General features: G+C 40.1%; 1 protein-coding gene across 1 annotated transcript in view; it reads right to left on the bottom strand.

Moving 5' to 3' along the window:
- Positions 1-1994: 1994 nt before the first annotated feature.
- Positions 1995-18493, bottom strand: part of LOC124593885 (juvenile hormone acid O-methyltransferase-like) — a 139510-nt gene continuing 123011 nt past the window's right edge. The window contains exon 5 of the mRNA XM_047132231.1: positions 1995-2179. Within this exon, the coding sequence (XP_046988187.1) occupies positions 1995-2179 (185 nt within the window). The remainder of the gene's footprint in view (positions 2180-18493) is intronic.

Below are 18493 nucleotides of genomic sequence, written 5' to 3'. Positions count from 1 at the left end.
AACACATAGGAAACGTTATGGGGAAGGCTAACCAAAGACTGCGTTTTATTGGCAGGACACTTAGAAAATGTTACAGATCTGCCTACACTACGCTTGTCCATCCTCTTTTAGACTACTGCTGTGGGGTATGGGATCATAACCAGATAGGACTGACGGAGTACATAAAAAGTTCAAAGAAGAGCAGCATTTTTTGTACTAACGCGAAATAGGGGAGAGAGCGTCACTGAAATGATACAGGATTTAGGATGGACATCACTGAAAAAAAGGCGTCTTCGTTGCGTAGAAATCTTCTCACGAAATTCCAATCACCAACTTTCTCTTCCGAAAGCGAAAATATTTTGTTGACGCCGACCTAGATAGGGAGAAACGAACACCATGATATAATAAGGGAAATCGGAGCTCGTATGGAGAGATATATATGTTCACTCTTTCCACGCGCTGTACGAGATTGGAATAATACAGAATTGTGACAGTGGTTCGGTGAACCCTCTGCCAGACACTTAAATGTGATTTGCAGAGTATCCATGTAGATGTAGATGTAGATGTAGATATAGTGACTCTCCATGTTCAGGAAGTTATTTGAGGTTTGATAAAGATCATTTAAACACATTAATCCATTTTATAAAAACTTGTTTCTGCAGATAGAAAATATCATTCTGGAGACATTCTCTAGGCTGTTGCTAAGACATGTCTCCGCAGTATCCTTTCGTCCACGAGTGCTACCGAGCGAGGTGGCGCAGTGGTTAGCACACTGGACTCGCATTCGGGAGGACGACGGTTCAGTCCCGTCACCGGCCATCCTAATTTAGGTTTTCCGTGATTTCCCTAAATCGTTTCAGGCAAATGCCGGGATGATTCCTTTGAAAGGGCACGGCCGATTTCCTTCCCAATCCTTCCCTAACCCGAGCTTGCGCTCCGTCTCTAATGACCTAGTTGTCGACGGGACGTTAAACACTAGCCACCACCACCACCACCAGGAGTGCTAGTTCTGAAAGGTTCACAGAAGAGCTTCTGTGAAGCTTGGAAGGTAGGATACGAGGTACTGGCAGAACTGAAGCTGTGAGGAGGGATCATCAATCGTGCTTGCGTAGCTCAGTTGGTAGAGCACTTGCCCGCGAAAGGCAAAGGCCCCAAGTTCGATTCTCGGTCCGGCACACATATTTAATCTGCCAGTAAGTTTTAGTAAAGTATTTCTTTCGCCCTCGTACATTACATTTTTTGCGATAATGTAAATGCACAGGTTTGTGACACTTCTCCAGCTTATTCTGCTTAGAAATGTAAACACTTTAAGTTTTCTAGTGGCACTTTCTTCACAAAGCTAAATAAATTCATGCCACTACTGCCCACTCTGAAATCATTTAGATATGCATAGATATCAAATATTGGGCAACAAAGAGCTTCGCTGAAGATTGCTTTTCTGATCGGCCCTTAACTTCAAATACCACACTGTCCGATTACGAGGGCGGGTTGAAAAGTAATGCCTCCTAATTTTCTTCATTTTGTTTTCAATAGCGGCTGTTACACGACACTGATATTAGCCGGTAAACTTTTCCGCATCTCTGACGCAAGTTGCAACGCTCTGCCGCTAGAAGGCTCCAAACTATAGTATGCAGCATGGCGATGTGTTACGTAACAGTGTCAGTGCATTGCGAGACACTCAGAAACCTGAAAGCGCGAATTCCAAGAGTTTGTCCGCATATCGAACACCCTGACCTTCAGCACGACAATGCCAGACCACACACGAGCGCTGCGACATCTGCAACAATCCGACGTCTTTGGTTCACCGTCATCGACCATCCCCGATTCAATGTGGACTTGGCTCCATCCAATTTTCAGCTGTTTCCTTTACTGGAAGATAATTACATATAAATGTCTATAGCTTAATTCTCTGTTAACAACAGACTAGCCGGGGAATTCTGTTTGTGCTCTGTCTTGTTTGTCATATCCGTTATTAAATATTGTTTCTTGTTCAAGCGGTGGTGCAAAACTCCCAATTACAGTTTACTGGCCATAGCCACCATTATGTTAAAGTGGATGTAGTACTTCGGCTCTTCACTGCTTCCAACGTCCTTTGATAATCCATTCAGTTTCTCCATACGCTGTACCCAATCATCTAAGAAATTATCCTTCTGGTCTTCCGGAACTCGGTCCAGGAATGGACATACTGACTTCAGAAAATCTAAAAAAATAAAAAGGGAAATATTAGATTAGATGAAAAATCACAAAGCATACAAATATTATATTTGAATAATGGTTTAAGATATCGAAAGCAGCATTTTATCAGGACAAAGTTCGCAAAAGAAGGATGTTCAATGCTTCAGACATTATCTATCGAGGCACTGTTAATTAGTTGTTTAATCATCCGTAGTGCATTTACAGACTGTATCAGACTTGTCATCTAAGTAGAAAAACAAAACAATTTTTAAAAATTGAAGGTATAGCTCTAGGGAGCCTACATAATTAATTTTTCCCTTTATTGTTTTGTTTTATTCGTTGTGTTTAGTAGTAAACGTCAAGACGTTCAGATAGTAGTTCTACCTGAACATAGATTTTTCATTGTTTCTGTTTATATTTATCTGTGCTATAGAACTGCCCGTTTTCGACAACACAGGGTGATTTTTTCCCCCCGTGTGCAAAGTCTATGGATAGATCGATGAGAGGATACGGAACAGATAAGGTCTAATGAACTGATGTCCGGAAATTCATGATTTCTGGGTATTCGATCATACACCCTTATACAGACTGCGGTCTAATGCACGCTGCACCATGCAGCCATAGCTACAGTATGTCTTAAAAATGATTTTCGAGTGCCTCAAGGCATGTATGTACGCGCTGTAGCATGCTCTGTCTCACACGTTCACGTGGGCCAGGCTGCATCCGAACAGTGTCAAAGGCAGCATGAATATCCTCCTTCCTTGTCTGCATATCTGGAATGATTCTGTGTACAGGATACATTTGAGATGGCCCCATAACCAGAAACCACACCGGTTGAGATCCGGTGAACGTGAGGCCATGCAACTGGACACCCTCGTCCGGTCCACCGACCTGGCAAGACACGATTAGGATGCGTCCAGTAGGCTGGAGAACCATCATGTAGCCGCCACGTAACCCTTCGAATCATCAATGGCACTTCTTCCAGTAAGTGAGGCAAAGTCACCCGCAAGAAACGCCGATAGTTCCGGCCCGTTAGGCGACGCTGAAGGAAGACTGGTGTCAAAAGACGATCGCCAATTATCCCGGCCCACACATTCCGGCTGCTCTGATGCTGATAATTCGCTGTCACCACACCATGGGGGTTCTGCATATTATAGCACAGATCCTGATAAGAATGTTGAACATACCACTCCTCGTAGAGGTGGTCTCAGCTGTGAATAGGACAGACGACACAAATCCCAGAATCGTGGTTGCCTGGTGAAGAAACCAGTGACGAAACTGCTCCAGATGTGGAAAGTGTGTCTCTAGAGCGCCCTGCACACGTCTGAAGTGATGAGGGTAGTAACAACTGATATAGAGAAAGTTCCACACGGTCGTCTGGCTTACCCCTTACTGGCGGGCAAACCGAATGGTACTGACACAGCGGTCGCCTTCCTGATGTGTTAATCATATTTTCTTCCAAGTCTGGTGTTCGAACATATCGGGTACGTTCTTCGTGGTTTCCTGTTTCCAGAAACGACGCTGTCTCAGACAAATGGCGATACACTGTTGCAAATATTGAATGCTGTGGCTACTGTCGGTGAGGATAGCTCTCCTGATACAATCTTGCTGCCCCCCCCCCCCTTTTACCATTTGCCTTTCCGCAAGTGAACACTATGTCGGAACCATTGTGTACAACACTGTATCACACCCACTTCAACATGAATCACATAGAGAAGTGAATCGGACACAACGTTACCAATTGCTATGGCAGGAGAGGGCTCTAGGGCCTGATATCTGAAGAACTGTACCACCCTCTAGGAGAAAACCATGCATACTGTAAGTGTGGCTGCATGGTATTGCAGCGCGTATTAGACCGCAGTCTCTGCATCAAAGTATGATTGAATAAATGGTCTCTAGCGTGGAAAACATGCACATTCGGACGTATGTTCACTAGACTTTTTTTTATTTTTTCAGTATACTCTCAGTACATGGTGAAAAAAAAAAGACCCTGTAGAGACTGAACAATCGAGTTGTAGGACCGTAAGTAACATGAGAACGCGGACTGCAGACATGTGGCTTGGCTGGTGCGATGGTTTTCGTGCGTTATCTCACGGATAATTATATTAATACGTGAGCGCATTGATGGGAACTGCAGAAAGAGAGCGAGTAATATAATGTGAACTGTGTGTCGCACTTTTATTCTTGAATTAAGTGAGTCCGTTTTTGGGTACAAATCGGTAGGTCACTGGTGGAACAATGTGTGTGCATGGTACCTCGTTTGAGTGTTTCGAAGACTGTACTTTTACGCGAGTAAATCTAAAACTGTGTCGTGTAAGCCACTAAATTGAAATTGTATCACAAGTTCCACTGAGCAGAAGAATATACGAACATATGACCGAATGTTTCAAATTATGCATATCTGGACCTACAATTCCACGACATCAAGCTCACGCCGACAGCTGCGCCAGTATCGGAGTCCTGTCTCCACCTCAGATGTAAAACGGTCCTAAAAACATTTTCAGCATATTATCGTCCAATACCAGACCCGCCATACTATCTTGGAATACTGCAGCCGTGTCAGCTGCAGTCACAGCGAGAATTTTTGAAAAAGGCTGCTACGTTAATAAGGCTCTTAGCTGGATAAATAATGTAGTACGGTATGAGATTTTCACTATGCAGCGGAGTGTGCGCTGATATGAAACTTCCTGGCAGATTAAAACTGTGTGTTGGACCGAGACTCGATCTCGGGACCTTTGCCTCTCGCGGGCAAGTGCTCTACCAACCGAGCTACCCAAGCGCGACTCACGCCCCGTCCTCACACCTTTACTTCTGCCAGTAACTCGCCTCCTACCTTCCAAAAGGCAAAGGTCCCGAATTCGAGTCTCGGTCCGGCTCACAGTTTTAATCTGCCAGGAAGTATCGATGTAGTACGGTATCTTGTTTCTCTTTAAAACAGAATTTGCTCCGGTCATAACATTTTGTCAATCAACGACAATGTTTTCAAAATTTTAGAAAGCATTTTGTAGATGGAGCATAGCGATCGGTATAAAATGCTAAAGAACCGTAATTACACGGATCTCGCTACGTCTGCGGTCACCAGCAGCCATAATGGCAGAAAGAGCCAAAAGATGGTTCGAGGAACTAGCCGAAACCTGTTGGTAACAAATGAAAAATCTGGAAACGCGATCAGGACTGTTTCCATTTAATTTTTAAGGCAATGTTGTCATTGGAACAGTACGGACACATAAATGTACTGTTCGCTCCATTCCGCATCCAATAATTTTTTTACTATTTAGTAAATTAATAGCCATACTTGCTCTCATTCATTCAGTGGACTAACCACGTTGTATAGCGTCATGTTTCTGACGTAATACATAAATAACTCAATGAAATGAAGATATTTACAAATCCATTACACTGTGTGCTGACACACCTATTATAAGTGTGCTTTGTTCTGACAGGTCCGGAACTGTAGCCCTCTCAATATTAAAATTTGACAGCTGGTGTACATGTGTTTGAGGTTAGTTAGTTTACAACATTATGTTAAATTTAAGGGTTGTGCATATTAGTGTATTTCACGTAAATGAGTACATTTCTGGGTGCACGCATACATATTATTCAACAACATTTTCACGGTATACTTGTGGGAACTAAATGTCAGAGAATGACTCAATATTTCATATTGCCCAATGATATTGGCTGTCTGTAGGTAAGATTGAAAGTTGTGTAATATATTATACGGCACACTGACGGATCTACTGAAATTAGATTAAAAGTAAAATGTCTTATGCTAATGGCGCTGGCTAATATTGCATGCCTGTCAGAGCAGTCTGTTACGGTGTTTATTTTGTGCATTTTGATGTGTTGTGAAATGGAAATGGGTTCAAAATAGAGGAACGGACATTTATTATTGAAAATATTTAGTGGTTTCCAGTCTCACAAAGTACTTAATTGTTGCATTGCACATTTACACAGTAAAATAATATTGATGGAGAAACGCTATTTAGGAACATATTTTTTATTATATTTGATGTATTCCCTGTAATTTACAAAGACATACTACAACAAGAATGGAACACATAACATCTAGCATATATACCAAGACTACATACCTTGGGCCACGAAGTCTATACATGTCAACTCAATGCTGACACACATAACACATATTTCGAGCACAAACATTCAACACTTCCTGTTGAACAAATGTTTTATGTGCTCACAATAATCATGAACACTACATCGTTTCGGAGCACTACGCATTGTACTCTATGTTGTTAAACCATACAGTTTTTCAAATAGCCGGAATTTGTCTTTACTGAGAGCATTGGTCAATAAATCAGACCTGCTTCCTCCGTACACAAACAGTTTATAGCCGTATCCTTCTGTTTTAGGCGATACCTAGTAAAATGGTACCCAATATCAATGTGCTTGAATCGTACACTTGTTATTTGCTTCTGAGCTAGCTTGACAGTTCTCTTGTTGTCGGAAAACACTTTGGTAGACTCAATAATAGTATGTGGCTCAGTTTCACCTATTAGAGCTCTTAATCATAACACTTCTGGTATGGTGAAAGACAATGCCACATAGTCAGCCTCAACAGCAATCAAAACCACCGTTGGTTATTTCTTGCAAGACCAGGATATTAATCATAACACTTCTGGTATGGTGAAAGACAATGCCACATAGTCAGCCTCAACAGTAATCAAAACCACCGTTGGTTATTTCTTGCAAGACCAGGATATTAATCCTCCCATCAACTTGAAACAGCTGCCTGTAATAGAATGTCTGTTATGCAGCTCTTCTCCCCAGTCTGCATCAATATAACTTTCCAGGTTCTTGTTCACTGTCTAACAATTACTTAATTGGTAAACAACGGTACCTTTTAAATATAAAAATTTTCTTTTAACTACAATCCAACGTTTAATTCTAGGGTCTTAGCAAATTTTGTTCACAATATTAGTAGTGAAGGCACTATTTGGCGTGGAATTTGAGCTGATTATAAAAGAATGGCGACTGCCTGCAAATAAGGGAATTGCTTTTTCACATTCTACCTTCGTTTTCTACAAACAGCTTTGTGGCAGCCGTGCCGAGAAATGCGCGAGCTGTAGCTAGTGCCGGCCCAAACTAGTGGTGGCCGCCGACACCACACCCGCAGATTTACCATTTGGGCAAATTTTGGGAATAGTGCGAATTGCACGGGCTCGCACAAGACAAAGTGGAGACCAGTGTGAGCTGAGCAACGGACCAATATAGACGTGTATCCATGTGTATAATTCTGTTTGGCACAAACCAAAGCGTCGAGCTCTGGACCAAAGTGTCGAGCTTAAACCGAGTTCCCAACAACGCGATCTGGATCTTTTAGACAGCACAACCCGTATCGTTACGTCGCGACCACAAAGTACACGGCGCACAGTGGGTGGGAAGACAGTTATCGGTTTTGTCTGTTCACGCGTCCATTGTTTTATCGCCGTTACGCGATCGGATCACGTGCTCCATAGTTAAGGAGTGTACAATCCGTATCTCACTCGTATCGTTTCTTTCCTTGTGGTGCACTCGTAAGTATCATTCGTAGAAAAAGAAAATGGTTCAAATGGCTCTGAGCACTATAGGACTTAACATCTGAGGTCATCAGTCCCCTAGAACTTAGAACTACTTAAACCTAACTAACCTAAGGGCATCACATACAGCCATGCCCGAGGCAGGATTGGAACCTGCGACCGTAGCGATCGCGCTGTTCTAGACTGAAGCGCCTAGATCCGATCGGCTACACTGGCCGGAGTAGAAAAAGACTCTAATTCCTTTTCTGTAGCTTTCTTCCAATACACTGCACTCGGGCTAACCAAGGCTTCTTCAACTGTGCGAGGTTAATGTTGAATATTTGAGCATCCGCACACATTTTATATTCTGGATACAATTTAGATTATATTCTACACGATGAACGCCGCAAATGTACGTCCATTGCTGCTGGAGTTTCCTGGTTTTCATTATCCTTTTCATCTTCAGTCAACATATCTGATTCTACCTGAACAGCTCTTTCATGTGCTTTAAATCCAAAATTTTCTGGTGCTTTTGAACGCTCTTGGACATCTTATTCAGATTAATATGTGCACATACTTTTTCACTGTACGTTTCATTCTCACCAATTATAAAAATATTACCTCTCTGCTAGTTAGTCCCGTTTTTGATTCAGGCTTTACGATTCAGTAACCTTGGAAATCTTCACAATTTCCAATAAATATGATTTTCAAATTTAGATCCCCATTTTCTTCTAAGTAGTTTGGGAACTTGTACCATGGCCTTTCATTTAAATATTTTTGGATGGTCTAAAAATTTCATATGTGGTCGTGTTTGGTAAATCTTTAGTAGGCGATTTACTGTTCAGATACTCTGCACTTGATTCTGCTTCTGCCCAATAACATATGAGTAACTCTGGATCCTTTAAACATGCTCCTTGCTTTTTATAGAATTTTTCTATTAGCCTGTTTTGCTATTGCGTTATGGTCAGAACTAAAGCAAGCTGCAGTTTGATTTCTGATTCCAAGTTCGCTCAGTCGTTGTCTAAAGTGTTTATTGACGCACTGGGTACAATTTTCTTACCTGATAACTTTTATATTCTTACCACTCCTTCTTTCAGCCATGACGCGACAGTGGCAAATATCTCGCTCACTTTGTCCTTGGTTCCAGGGAAATAAACGTGGGTTTATTTCGAAAAATTACCAATCAAGGTAAGGAAACAACAAGTGCTCTGATAGATTCCTTTTCCATGGGCCCAAACGTCTCTGCGTATCAGCTGTGAAATCTCAGTACATCTATTTTTACTTGTTTTAAACGATAATCTGGTTTGATTTTATTGTAAACAAATTTCACAACGCAAGTTACAACGCTTATTTTCCTTTAACCCTGTTGCCGTGTGTTTTAACAAGGCCGTACTTCTCCTACTATGATGTCCAGTTCTTTATGACATAAAAAACCTTTCGCAAAATGTAAACGATAACTATTTCAAACTTCAGGAACGTCTAATTCATAAATAACTTTTTCTTTAGTATCTGTGGGTCTCACACTGGCCCTTCTGATCAATTATTTCTCCATTTAAATAGAAAAATTATCTTGTAGCCCTTTCACTAACTGAAGGAAAAATCTTTAGCAGAATTCTTAATATAATGTACATTATGAGCTGTAATGCCGTGTGATTCTGCATTAGCATTCAAATTAAAGTTTATCTTTCTTTTCCAATCACATTGTAATGGAGAACCATCCACTGTTAGGCGAACAATGTATGTTCTAGGTGAAACATCGTATAAAACTCATTGGCCTTTAGTTATATTCATAGACACTGCAGAATCAAGGAGCTAACCTGTATTCTTATCCAAATGTTGCCAAGAATAATATGCAGTGCCTTACCTTTACTGTTCGCTTTCCTTTGTGTTCCCTTTGAAACAAGACTTTTTCTTGTGTACTTGTTTTTCCTTGGCATTTATAACATCGAACAGGTTTCTTCTTTTTGTATTTTCGATACGAAGGCATTCCTATGTCCTGGATAGAATATTTTTATATATTCTTAATATCTTGACTTTTACGCTGTCGCCTGTAATGGGTTTACCTGAATTCTCTAGGCCCATTATTATGTGGGAGAACTTAGAGGTAGTTCCGCTAGTAGCAAGGTACCAATCCATTTATTAGCGATGTCGAATCCAATATTTCTTAAACGATTCAAAGTGGAAGAAGATTTTGTTCACATTTTCATCAACATTTTTACATTCGTCTAGACGTGTGGTGATAAGCTCTCTTTGCAAATTCATTTTCCTAATCAAACATCCTTCTTCAAACGCTCTTCTTAGATAGTCCCATACATCCTTCGCTGTACTGGCCTTTTCTGTGTGAAGGTAATTAACATGATCCGACTAGAAGAATTAATTTGGATTTTGCCTTATGATCTTTGTTCTGGAAATCTGAATCTGTGAAATTCAAGGTTCCATCAATGACATCCCAAAGATCGCCCAAGTGCAGATAAGCTTATACTATAGACTTCGAAGCTGTATAATTATCTCGACCCATGAACTTCTCAGTCTGCCTCATTTGGGCAGAAGTTCTTTGCGCAGTTGCAATACAAGAACTGTAAGTTATAGACTTCTCACAAGTAATATTAAGTATACCACAATTTACTGGTCAAAGTTATTCAATTCGGTCTTCCGAGGACCATAACCTATTGAATTTTGTATCTGTACAGTAAAATAATATAGGCAGAGAAATACTGTTCACGAAAATAGATTTTATTTATTATATTTAATTTGCTCCTGGCAGTTTGCAAAGGCCAACACACAAAAGCATACAACGAAAAATCTAGCATAGATAGCTAATAATACACATATTAGGTGAAAAGGTCCATACACATTAACTCACTGCCAATAGCCATAACATATCTTTTGTTCACCAAACCTCAACATAAATGGAACGAATATAGCAGTCACCATGAGAAAACGGAACAATTCTATCAGTTGTTGTCGAAATATAGGGAAACGTACCTGGGAGCACATAAGCTTCATTTAGTAAAGAAATTGAATTCATTGTGGAAAAATTATAGGAAAGAGCTGAAAAGAATTACAAGTGCATCGAAAAGCGAGGCTGGTGGTGCCGAGCTACTGGAACCACCACTTTGGTGCGTTGGTGGTTTGAGCTTTATCCAAGGGCAAGAAATTTTTTAACGCACTTTAAGTAAAATTATGTGTACTTCTTATTTTCAAAACTGGATGTAAATAAATAAATACTAACCATATATAATCAGAATTATAGATGTAATCACGTGAAACAGTATATCTAATGAGCGAGCGTCCATCCTCAGAAATTTCCGATACTCATTAGGCTCGCTTATTATCAAGTCACTTAGGACGTATACATGTGTCAATTCTCCTGTCTTATTATATCACTCCTTTATTCGTTTACGCTTTCTCTTTTCTTGCATGAGCGCAAAACCAGCCCAAGAGCCATATATGGCATCAGTATTTGCCATGTTTGCACATCCGGGATTTGACACCAATATTGTGCCATATCGATTCATTGTCTGGAACCAGCTGTTCATATGTTGCACAATGTTGCTGCCCAATATTATTGATAGTTTAGGGGCCACTTAATGAGATCAGGAAATCACTTGATTCCACAGTCATTAACACCGTTTGAACTTAGGTCGACCATTCACATTGTGTTTGAAAGTTGTCTTATAATTTGTCAACTTCCAAATATCGTATTTCACGCACCTCTTAAGGCCAAGTCGCACTTCCCATCATGTCATGTCATGTTAAAATATTCCACTTCAAATAATAGCACTCACACTGGCCAACACATAACGTCACATCAAGCCAACGTCAAAGTTTCTCGGGTACAAGGTTTTGAGACAGCTGACTTCATCGTCCGTTGTTGACCATGTGACCTCAGATCATTTCTTCCCAACACTCAGCCTTGCTCTTCGTTTCAGGTTACGTCATAATATTATTTCCTGGGTGAACATTTATGATTGAAAGGGGGAATTTTCAGCCGGATGACTCACTTGAAAGCTACAACACGACAGCAGATGTACATATTGGCGATCCTGCCAAGATGAAAGAACGTAAGTTTCCAGAGTTGTCTAACGAATAAAATTTACCTATCGAATGGGTATATTTGTTAATGTTCAGAAATCTTTTCATCTATTTGTTGAAAATTTTGTTCTCTGAAACAGTTATCAGTTTGGCATACATTTTATTACAGAATATCGTTGCTTATGCTGAGAACACAGGACAATTTGCGTTAAAGCATATGATACACGTTGTCTTCTCACCTTCTTTAAGCACTTAATTGATCAGTAATGAGTGCATACTTGGCGTGGCTCAAAAGATTTTCGTCACTTCATTCTTGACATAACTCACTGTGAGGGAGAATAGTAAAGAGTACTTTGCCATGCTTATGTGGTAATTACTGTGATAAGTAAGGACAATATGGAAAGTAATTTTTTGCTGTTTGTGGTCTAAACACGAATGGCGGTTGCTAATTATTACTTCTTGCACTGTTCTGCATACTGAAACAAGAGACTGTCGAAACTGGTGAAAATATCTCGAATTTAAAGTATAATCAGCATTTTGTTACTTAAGTTTAAATTTGGACTGATATATTTTTTTCAGATAGAAGATTGGCAGACGTTAAGCATCAGAATGTTGACGACTGTTGCAGAGTGAAATAATTTACTTTTCTTGCTAACTTTTTTTTAGTGTTAAACTTATAAACATTTTCTTCTTACCGTGTGTTGAGGTGTTGTACTGTGTCTTAAGAACTGGATCCTGCATTGCTAATTTTCATTCTTAATCATTGTATATTTTGGCGTGTGACGTCATTTTCTGGATTTGGATGCTTGTTCTTTGGAAGTGTGTTTTCTGTGTAGAATATTGGTGCTGATATACTATTTATTTTATTCAACTGGGAAAGTCGTCTGAGCGGCTCTAGGCGCTACAGTCTCGAACCGCGCGACCGCGACGGTCGCAGGTTCGAATCCTGCCTCGGGCATGGATGTGTGTTATGTTCTTATGTTAGTTAGGTTTAAGTAGTTCTAAGTTCTAGGGGACTGATGACCTCAGAAGTTCAGTCCCATAGTGTTCAGAGCCATTTGAACCATTTTGAAAGTCGTCTGCTCATAAAGAGAAGCAAATCCGGAACTTCCGTGATGTGTTTCAGCAGTTGATTCTATGATAGCATAGACAGTGCTACAAATGGTTGATTCAGTTTTTAGTGACTGTGGCGTCGATTTCGAGGGAAACCCCCCCCCCTCCCGGTATAGGCATGCGTATTCAAATAAAGAGATACGTAATCAGGCAGAATACGGCGCTGCGGTCGGCAGTGGCCATATAAGACAGCAAGTATCTGGCGCAGTTGTTAGATCGCTTGCTGATGCTACAGTGGCACATTATCAAGATTTAAGTGAGTTTGAACGTGGCGTTATAGTAGGCGCACGAGCGATGGGACACAACATTTCCGAGGTAGCGATGAAGTAGGGATTTTCCCGTACGACCATTTAACGAGCATACCGTGAATATCAGGAATCTGGTCAAAACATCAAATCTCCAACATCGCTGCAGCCGGAAGAAAAACCTGCAAGAACGGGACCAACAACGACTGAAGAGAATCATACAGATTAACAGAAGTGCAACATTTTCGCAAATTGCTGCAGATTTCCACGCTGGGCTATCAACAAGTGTCAGCGTGCGAACCATTCAACGAAACATCATCGACATGGGCTTTCAGAGCAAAAGGCCCACTCTTGTATCCTTGATGACTGCACAACACAAAGCTTTACGCGTCGCCTGGTCCCATCAACATCGACATTGGGGTGTTGATGACTGGAAACTTGTTGCCTGATCAGACGAGTCTCGTTTCAAATTGTATCAAGCGAATGTGCGTGTACGGGCGTGGATACAACCTCATGAATCCATGGACCCTGCATGTCAGCAGGGGACTCTTCAAGCTGGTGGAGGCTCTGTAATGGTGTGGGTCGTGTGAAGTTGGAGTGATATGGGACGCCTGATACGTCTAGATACGACTGTGACAGGTGACACGTACAGAAGCATCCTGTCTGATCACCTGCATCATTCATGTCCATTGTGCACTTCGACGGACTTGGGCAATTCCGTAGTGGCCGTTCCCTCCAGCACTACTTCCGATATTAGTCGAATCCATGCCACGTCGTGTTACGGCACGCTCGCGGGGTCCCTACACGATATTCGGCAGGTGTAATAGTTTCATTGGCTCTTCAGTGTAGAAGACTGATGGAAGAGGAATTTTCAAATAATTTAAAGCATACTAAATTCATTGGTTACTTTAAATTCATCTCATTTAATTAAATTTATCTCATTTAGTTTTTGGTTGGAGCCATCTAGAACTTAACAAGCTTTGCATAGGATTTAGGGTCTCGTGTGATGTTAAGGATACTGAAGGATCGTGTAGAGTATCTGAGTTATTGTGTACAATCAGGCAGCACTTCATATAAACACCTTTCAGAATGTTGTTAGTTATTTCAATTTTACAAGGATTTTCCTTAACCTATTTTCAGCTTTTCATAGTTTCCCGAACGAAACTATGTCTCGAAACCTGGGAGAAAATCCAACGAGAGTCTGATCGTACTTGAGGTACACCAGTGGCAACACGCTATCCATACATTTATTGCGCGATAACAATGCTGACGTCACTGACGACAGTACCTCTAAAGTAGAGTTACTAAACACAGTTCCCCGAAACTAGCATACCAACGGAGACAACGTAAATATTCCAAAATTGCAGTCTAGAACAACTGCCATCATGAGTAACTTACAAGCAGATATCATCGGTTTAGCGAAGCACCTAAAACACTTAAGAAAGGCAAATCTTCCGCTCCAGATTGTGTACCAATCAGATTCCATTCAGAGTACGTTGACACAATGGCTCTGTACTTATCAATCACATACAGTCGCGCTCTCGTGGAAACGTCCGTCCCCAAAGACTGGTAAGTTGCACATGTCATACCAATACCCAACAAAGCAAATAGGAGTCATCCGCTAAATTACAGGCTAATATCCCTAAGGCAACTTGCAGAAGAATTCTGGAACATAAACTGTGCTTGAACATTATGAATTACCTCGAAAACAACGATTTATTGACAAACAGTCAACAAAGATTAAGAAATATCGTTCTTGTGAAACACAATTAGTTCTTTATTCTCAAGAAGCAATGAGTGCTATCGACAGGAGACGTCAAATTGATTTCATATTTTTAGATATCCAAAAGGCTTTTGACACCGTTTCCCCACAAGTGACTTCTAATTAAATTGCATCCCTATGGGGTATCGTCTCAGTTGTGTGACTGGATTCGTAATATCTTGTCGGGAAGCTCACTGTTCGTAATAACTGACGGAATGTCATCGAGTAAAACAGAAGTAACGTTCGGCGTACCCCAAGGAAATGTATTAGGCCCTCTGTTGTTCCTAATATGCATAAAAGATTTAGGAGATATCAGAGCAGCCATCTCAGACCTTTTGCAGATAACGCTGTCATTTACAGTCACATAAAGTCATCAGATGATCATATCGAATTGCAGAATGATTTAGACAAGCTAACTGTATTGCGAAAAAAAATGGCAGTTGAATCTAAATCATCCATATGATCACTAAAAAGAATCCGCTGAATTTCAGTTCCAGGATAAATCGCAAAATTAAACAGGCTGTAAACCAGCTAAATACTTAGGGATTAGAACACAAATAACTTAAATTGGAATGAGTTCACAGATAATGTTCTTGGGATACCAAACCAAAGATTGCGATTTATTCCGCATGAGATAGGATTCATGAAGGACATCTAAAAAGTTCAAAGAAGGACAGTTCGTTTTGTATTATCACGAAATAACGGGGAAAGTGCCAGGGATATGATAAACGTGTAGTGGTGGCAATTATTAAAATAAAGGCAATTTTACCTGCGGCGGGACCTTCTCATGAAATTTCAGTCTCCTATTTCTCCTCAGAGTGTGAAAATATTTTGTTGGCGAACACCTACATAGGGAGAAATGACTACCATAATAAAATAAGAGAAATCAGAGCTCGCACAGAAAGATTTAAGTGATCGTTTTTCCCGCGCGCTATTTGAGAGTGGAACTGTAGAAAAGTAGCTTCAAGGTGTTTGGATGAATCCTCTGCCAGGCACGTAATTGTAAATTGCAGAGTACTCCTGTAGATGTAGATGTGAATGTTGTAGTACTCATTAGTAAGAGACCCAGTATTTTAGCTTGACTTGTTGTGTTACGCAGTGCATGTGTTGTTTTGTGGGTAACTAATTACTATATATTGCGCTTTGAAAATATTAATTTTGATAGTGATGGTGATGTAAAAAAACAGAATTTCCAGTTTGGGTGCTTCACAGTACCCACTGGTAATCTGGAATCACTGAAACAAAGTATAGACTACAAGATGCAGATAGATGTTTACTGTTACAATCGTTTTGATAATCATTTCCTTTCATCATTAGTGTAGTGTGTGGCTCAGTAATGACTTCTACTTTTTATGTATTATTACTTTAGGCTTTACGCAATTCACATTTTATAGGCAAGTTGCTGTAACCTTGTATTACGTAAATTAATCTTCATTTTATGAAACGTTACGAAGAGAACAGAAAGAGCGAGGGGAATTCGTTTCAAGAAGACTTGATAAGAAAATAAGAACCAGTAATCTAGAACTGAGCAAGAAACTTAGCTGAGAATATAGAAAGTAGTGTTGCTAACGTGCAGGGACAGATACTGAAATATCAATCTGTTAATGGAGAGGTTTCCATGACATTCAATGTATTTAGCTTTCAGTAGAGGTGGGATTTCCTCACAAAATTTGATGTAAGAATTTCTAATGTTGAGACTAAACTTTCCATTGTTGCACAGAATTGGTTAATCTCTGGTGGATGTTAATGAACAAATTAGCAATTGCAAAATAATTTTCAAAGTTTTAGGGAAGAGTGTTAAAAGAATAAGACAGAAGTTGAACCAAATCAAGCAGTAGTTACTCACATTGAAGAGCAGATTCAAGCCATGCTACATTAAAACCGGTGTTAGAAGATAATTCTGAAAAGTTAAGGCTTAGTTCAAAAAAATAAATGTTAGAGGGTAAAGAGGAGATTACTAAAATGGATAAGAAAGTTCGTGAATTAGGTTATTACTGTTATGGTTTTACTCTCCGTGTTGCTGTTTGTGAGTATGAAGAGATGATATCACTGTTGAGGTTTAAGGTAACGAAGATGGAAATTATCAGGAGGAGAAGGGAATTAGGACAAGATTGTCTATGACTGAGGAAAGGTTAAGTGTAGGTACTGCATGTCGCTGTTACAGTAGGGATCACGTACTGCACAGTGACATGGATTCAGATCATGAAGATGAACCAGATCCTTTGTGCCATTACGGAGTTGGAGAACCCAGTGTGGTCATAGAGAGCTTGATTAAGAGAATGAGATTTCTGAAGGTGTGTCTGAATTTGCTTATAGTAATTCCTTACCTGTCAGGAATACAGCAATTGTCATTCACCCTCATGTTTGTTGGAGCAATTTGATTTTAAACTTCTGCCTAGTCTCCCTGCTGCCCGAAAGACTGAATTTGTGTACGGTTACTTGGAAAGTGAATATGCTGTGCAGATACATATATTGACTAGAAATTGTTAATCCTATGAGGTGTTTAGGCCTATGTGCCTGCCTGCTTATTGGTCTGAGGCAGCACAACACTGACTTAAACACGGTCTTGTAATGATGTAAAATTTTAGCAATTGTGGTTTATACAATCCTGCTTGATTATTTGAACATATGTTATTGAAAAATCAATTCTTATACAGTCCTTATAGTCTTGCTACGTCGATTCGTATCTGTGTAATGAAACTTTTGTCACATTTACATCAAATTATTCTAGCTGCTTGAGTGATAGATGACTTAGGTTGTCAGAGTTTATTATTGGATATGGATATTGGAATATGATAATAGTGATGAGAATGCTCCTGTAAGAAGTAATAATCAGTCTATGTATTTTGATTGAAGTCTACAAGGGATTAGAAATTACGACCGCGAGCAATATATTGACGACGAAATAAATGTGGTAATGAGAAGTGGTAGCATCAAGAATCATGATGATAGGACAGGTGGAGACGGTTGGAATGGTAGACGCTGTATTAACAATAGAGGTAGCAGGGCATATACCAGGGATGGCCACTGGAGTGATAGGAACTAAGGTCTGAGCACTGCAGAGCTGCAGTCAGCTGATCCACGGAATAAAGTGCATGTGGAGAACCCACCAACACGGGACTGACACTTCCATACGTAGCCGATTTCGGTGCTGGAAAAATGACAGAGAATAGCTATGAACAGATAGACATGTTGAATTCTGAAGATGTGGAGTAACTGTTGCTCGATGAGAGATGGGAAAATGTGAATAATGTGGTGAATACAATGCTTCAGATAGATGTTAACGGAGTTGTTTTGTCTTTTATTCTTGATAAGCCTATCCAAACTTATGTTGTTGATAGAATCAGATTTATAAAATAAGGCTCTCAAAAAACTGATGAGTTTTGTTACTCAAGAAGCAAAATAACTGATGATGACTGAAGCAGAGACAATATAAAATGCAGAATGGCAATAGCAAGAGAAGCGTTTTTCAGAAGGAGGAATTTGAACATCGTACAATCTCTCTGACCTCAACGTTAACTAAATATGCCCTGACTTGCCAGTGTTAAATATTACATAATTTAAACATAGTATTTACAATACATATTTGCACTAGACAATACATCGTATACAAACCGTTTCATGTGTTAAGTAAGCGAAAAAATTCATAGCAAGGACTGCGTTGT

The sequence above is a fragment of the Schistocerca americana genome, chromosome 2 (genome assembly GCF_021461395.2).
Source record: "Schistocerca americana isolate TAMUIC-IGC-003095 chromosome 2, iqSchAmer2.1, whole genome shotgun sequence".
In the NCBI taxonomy this organism is placed as follows: Eukaryota; Metazoa; Arthropoda; class Insecta; order Orthoptera; family Acrididae; genus Schistocerca; species Schistocerca americana.
This window is presented reverse-complemented; position numbering and strand designations above follow the sequence as displayed.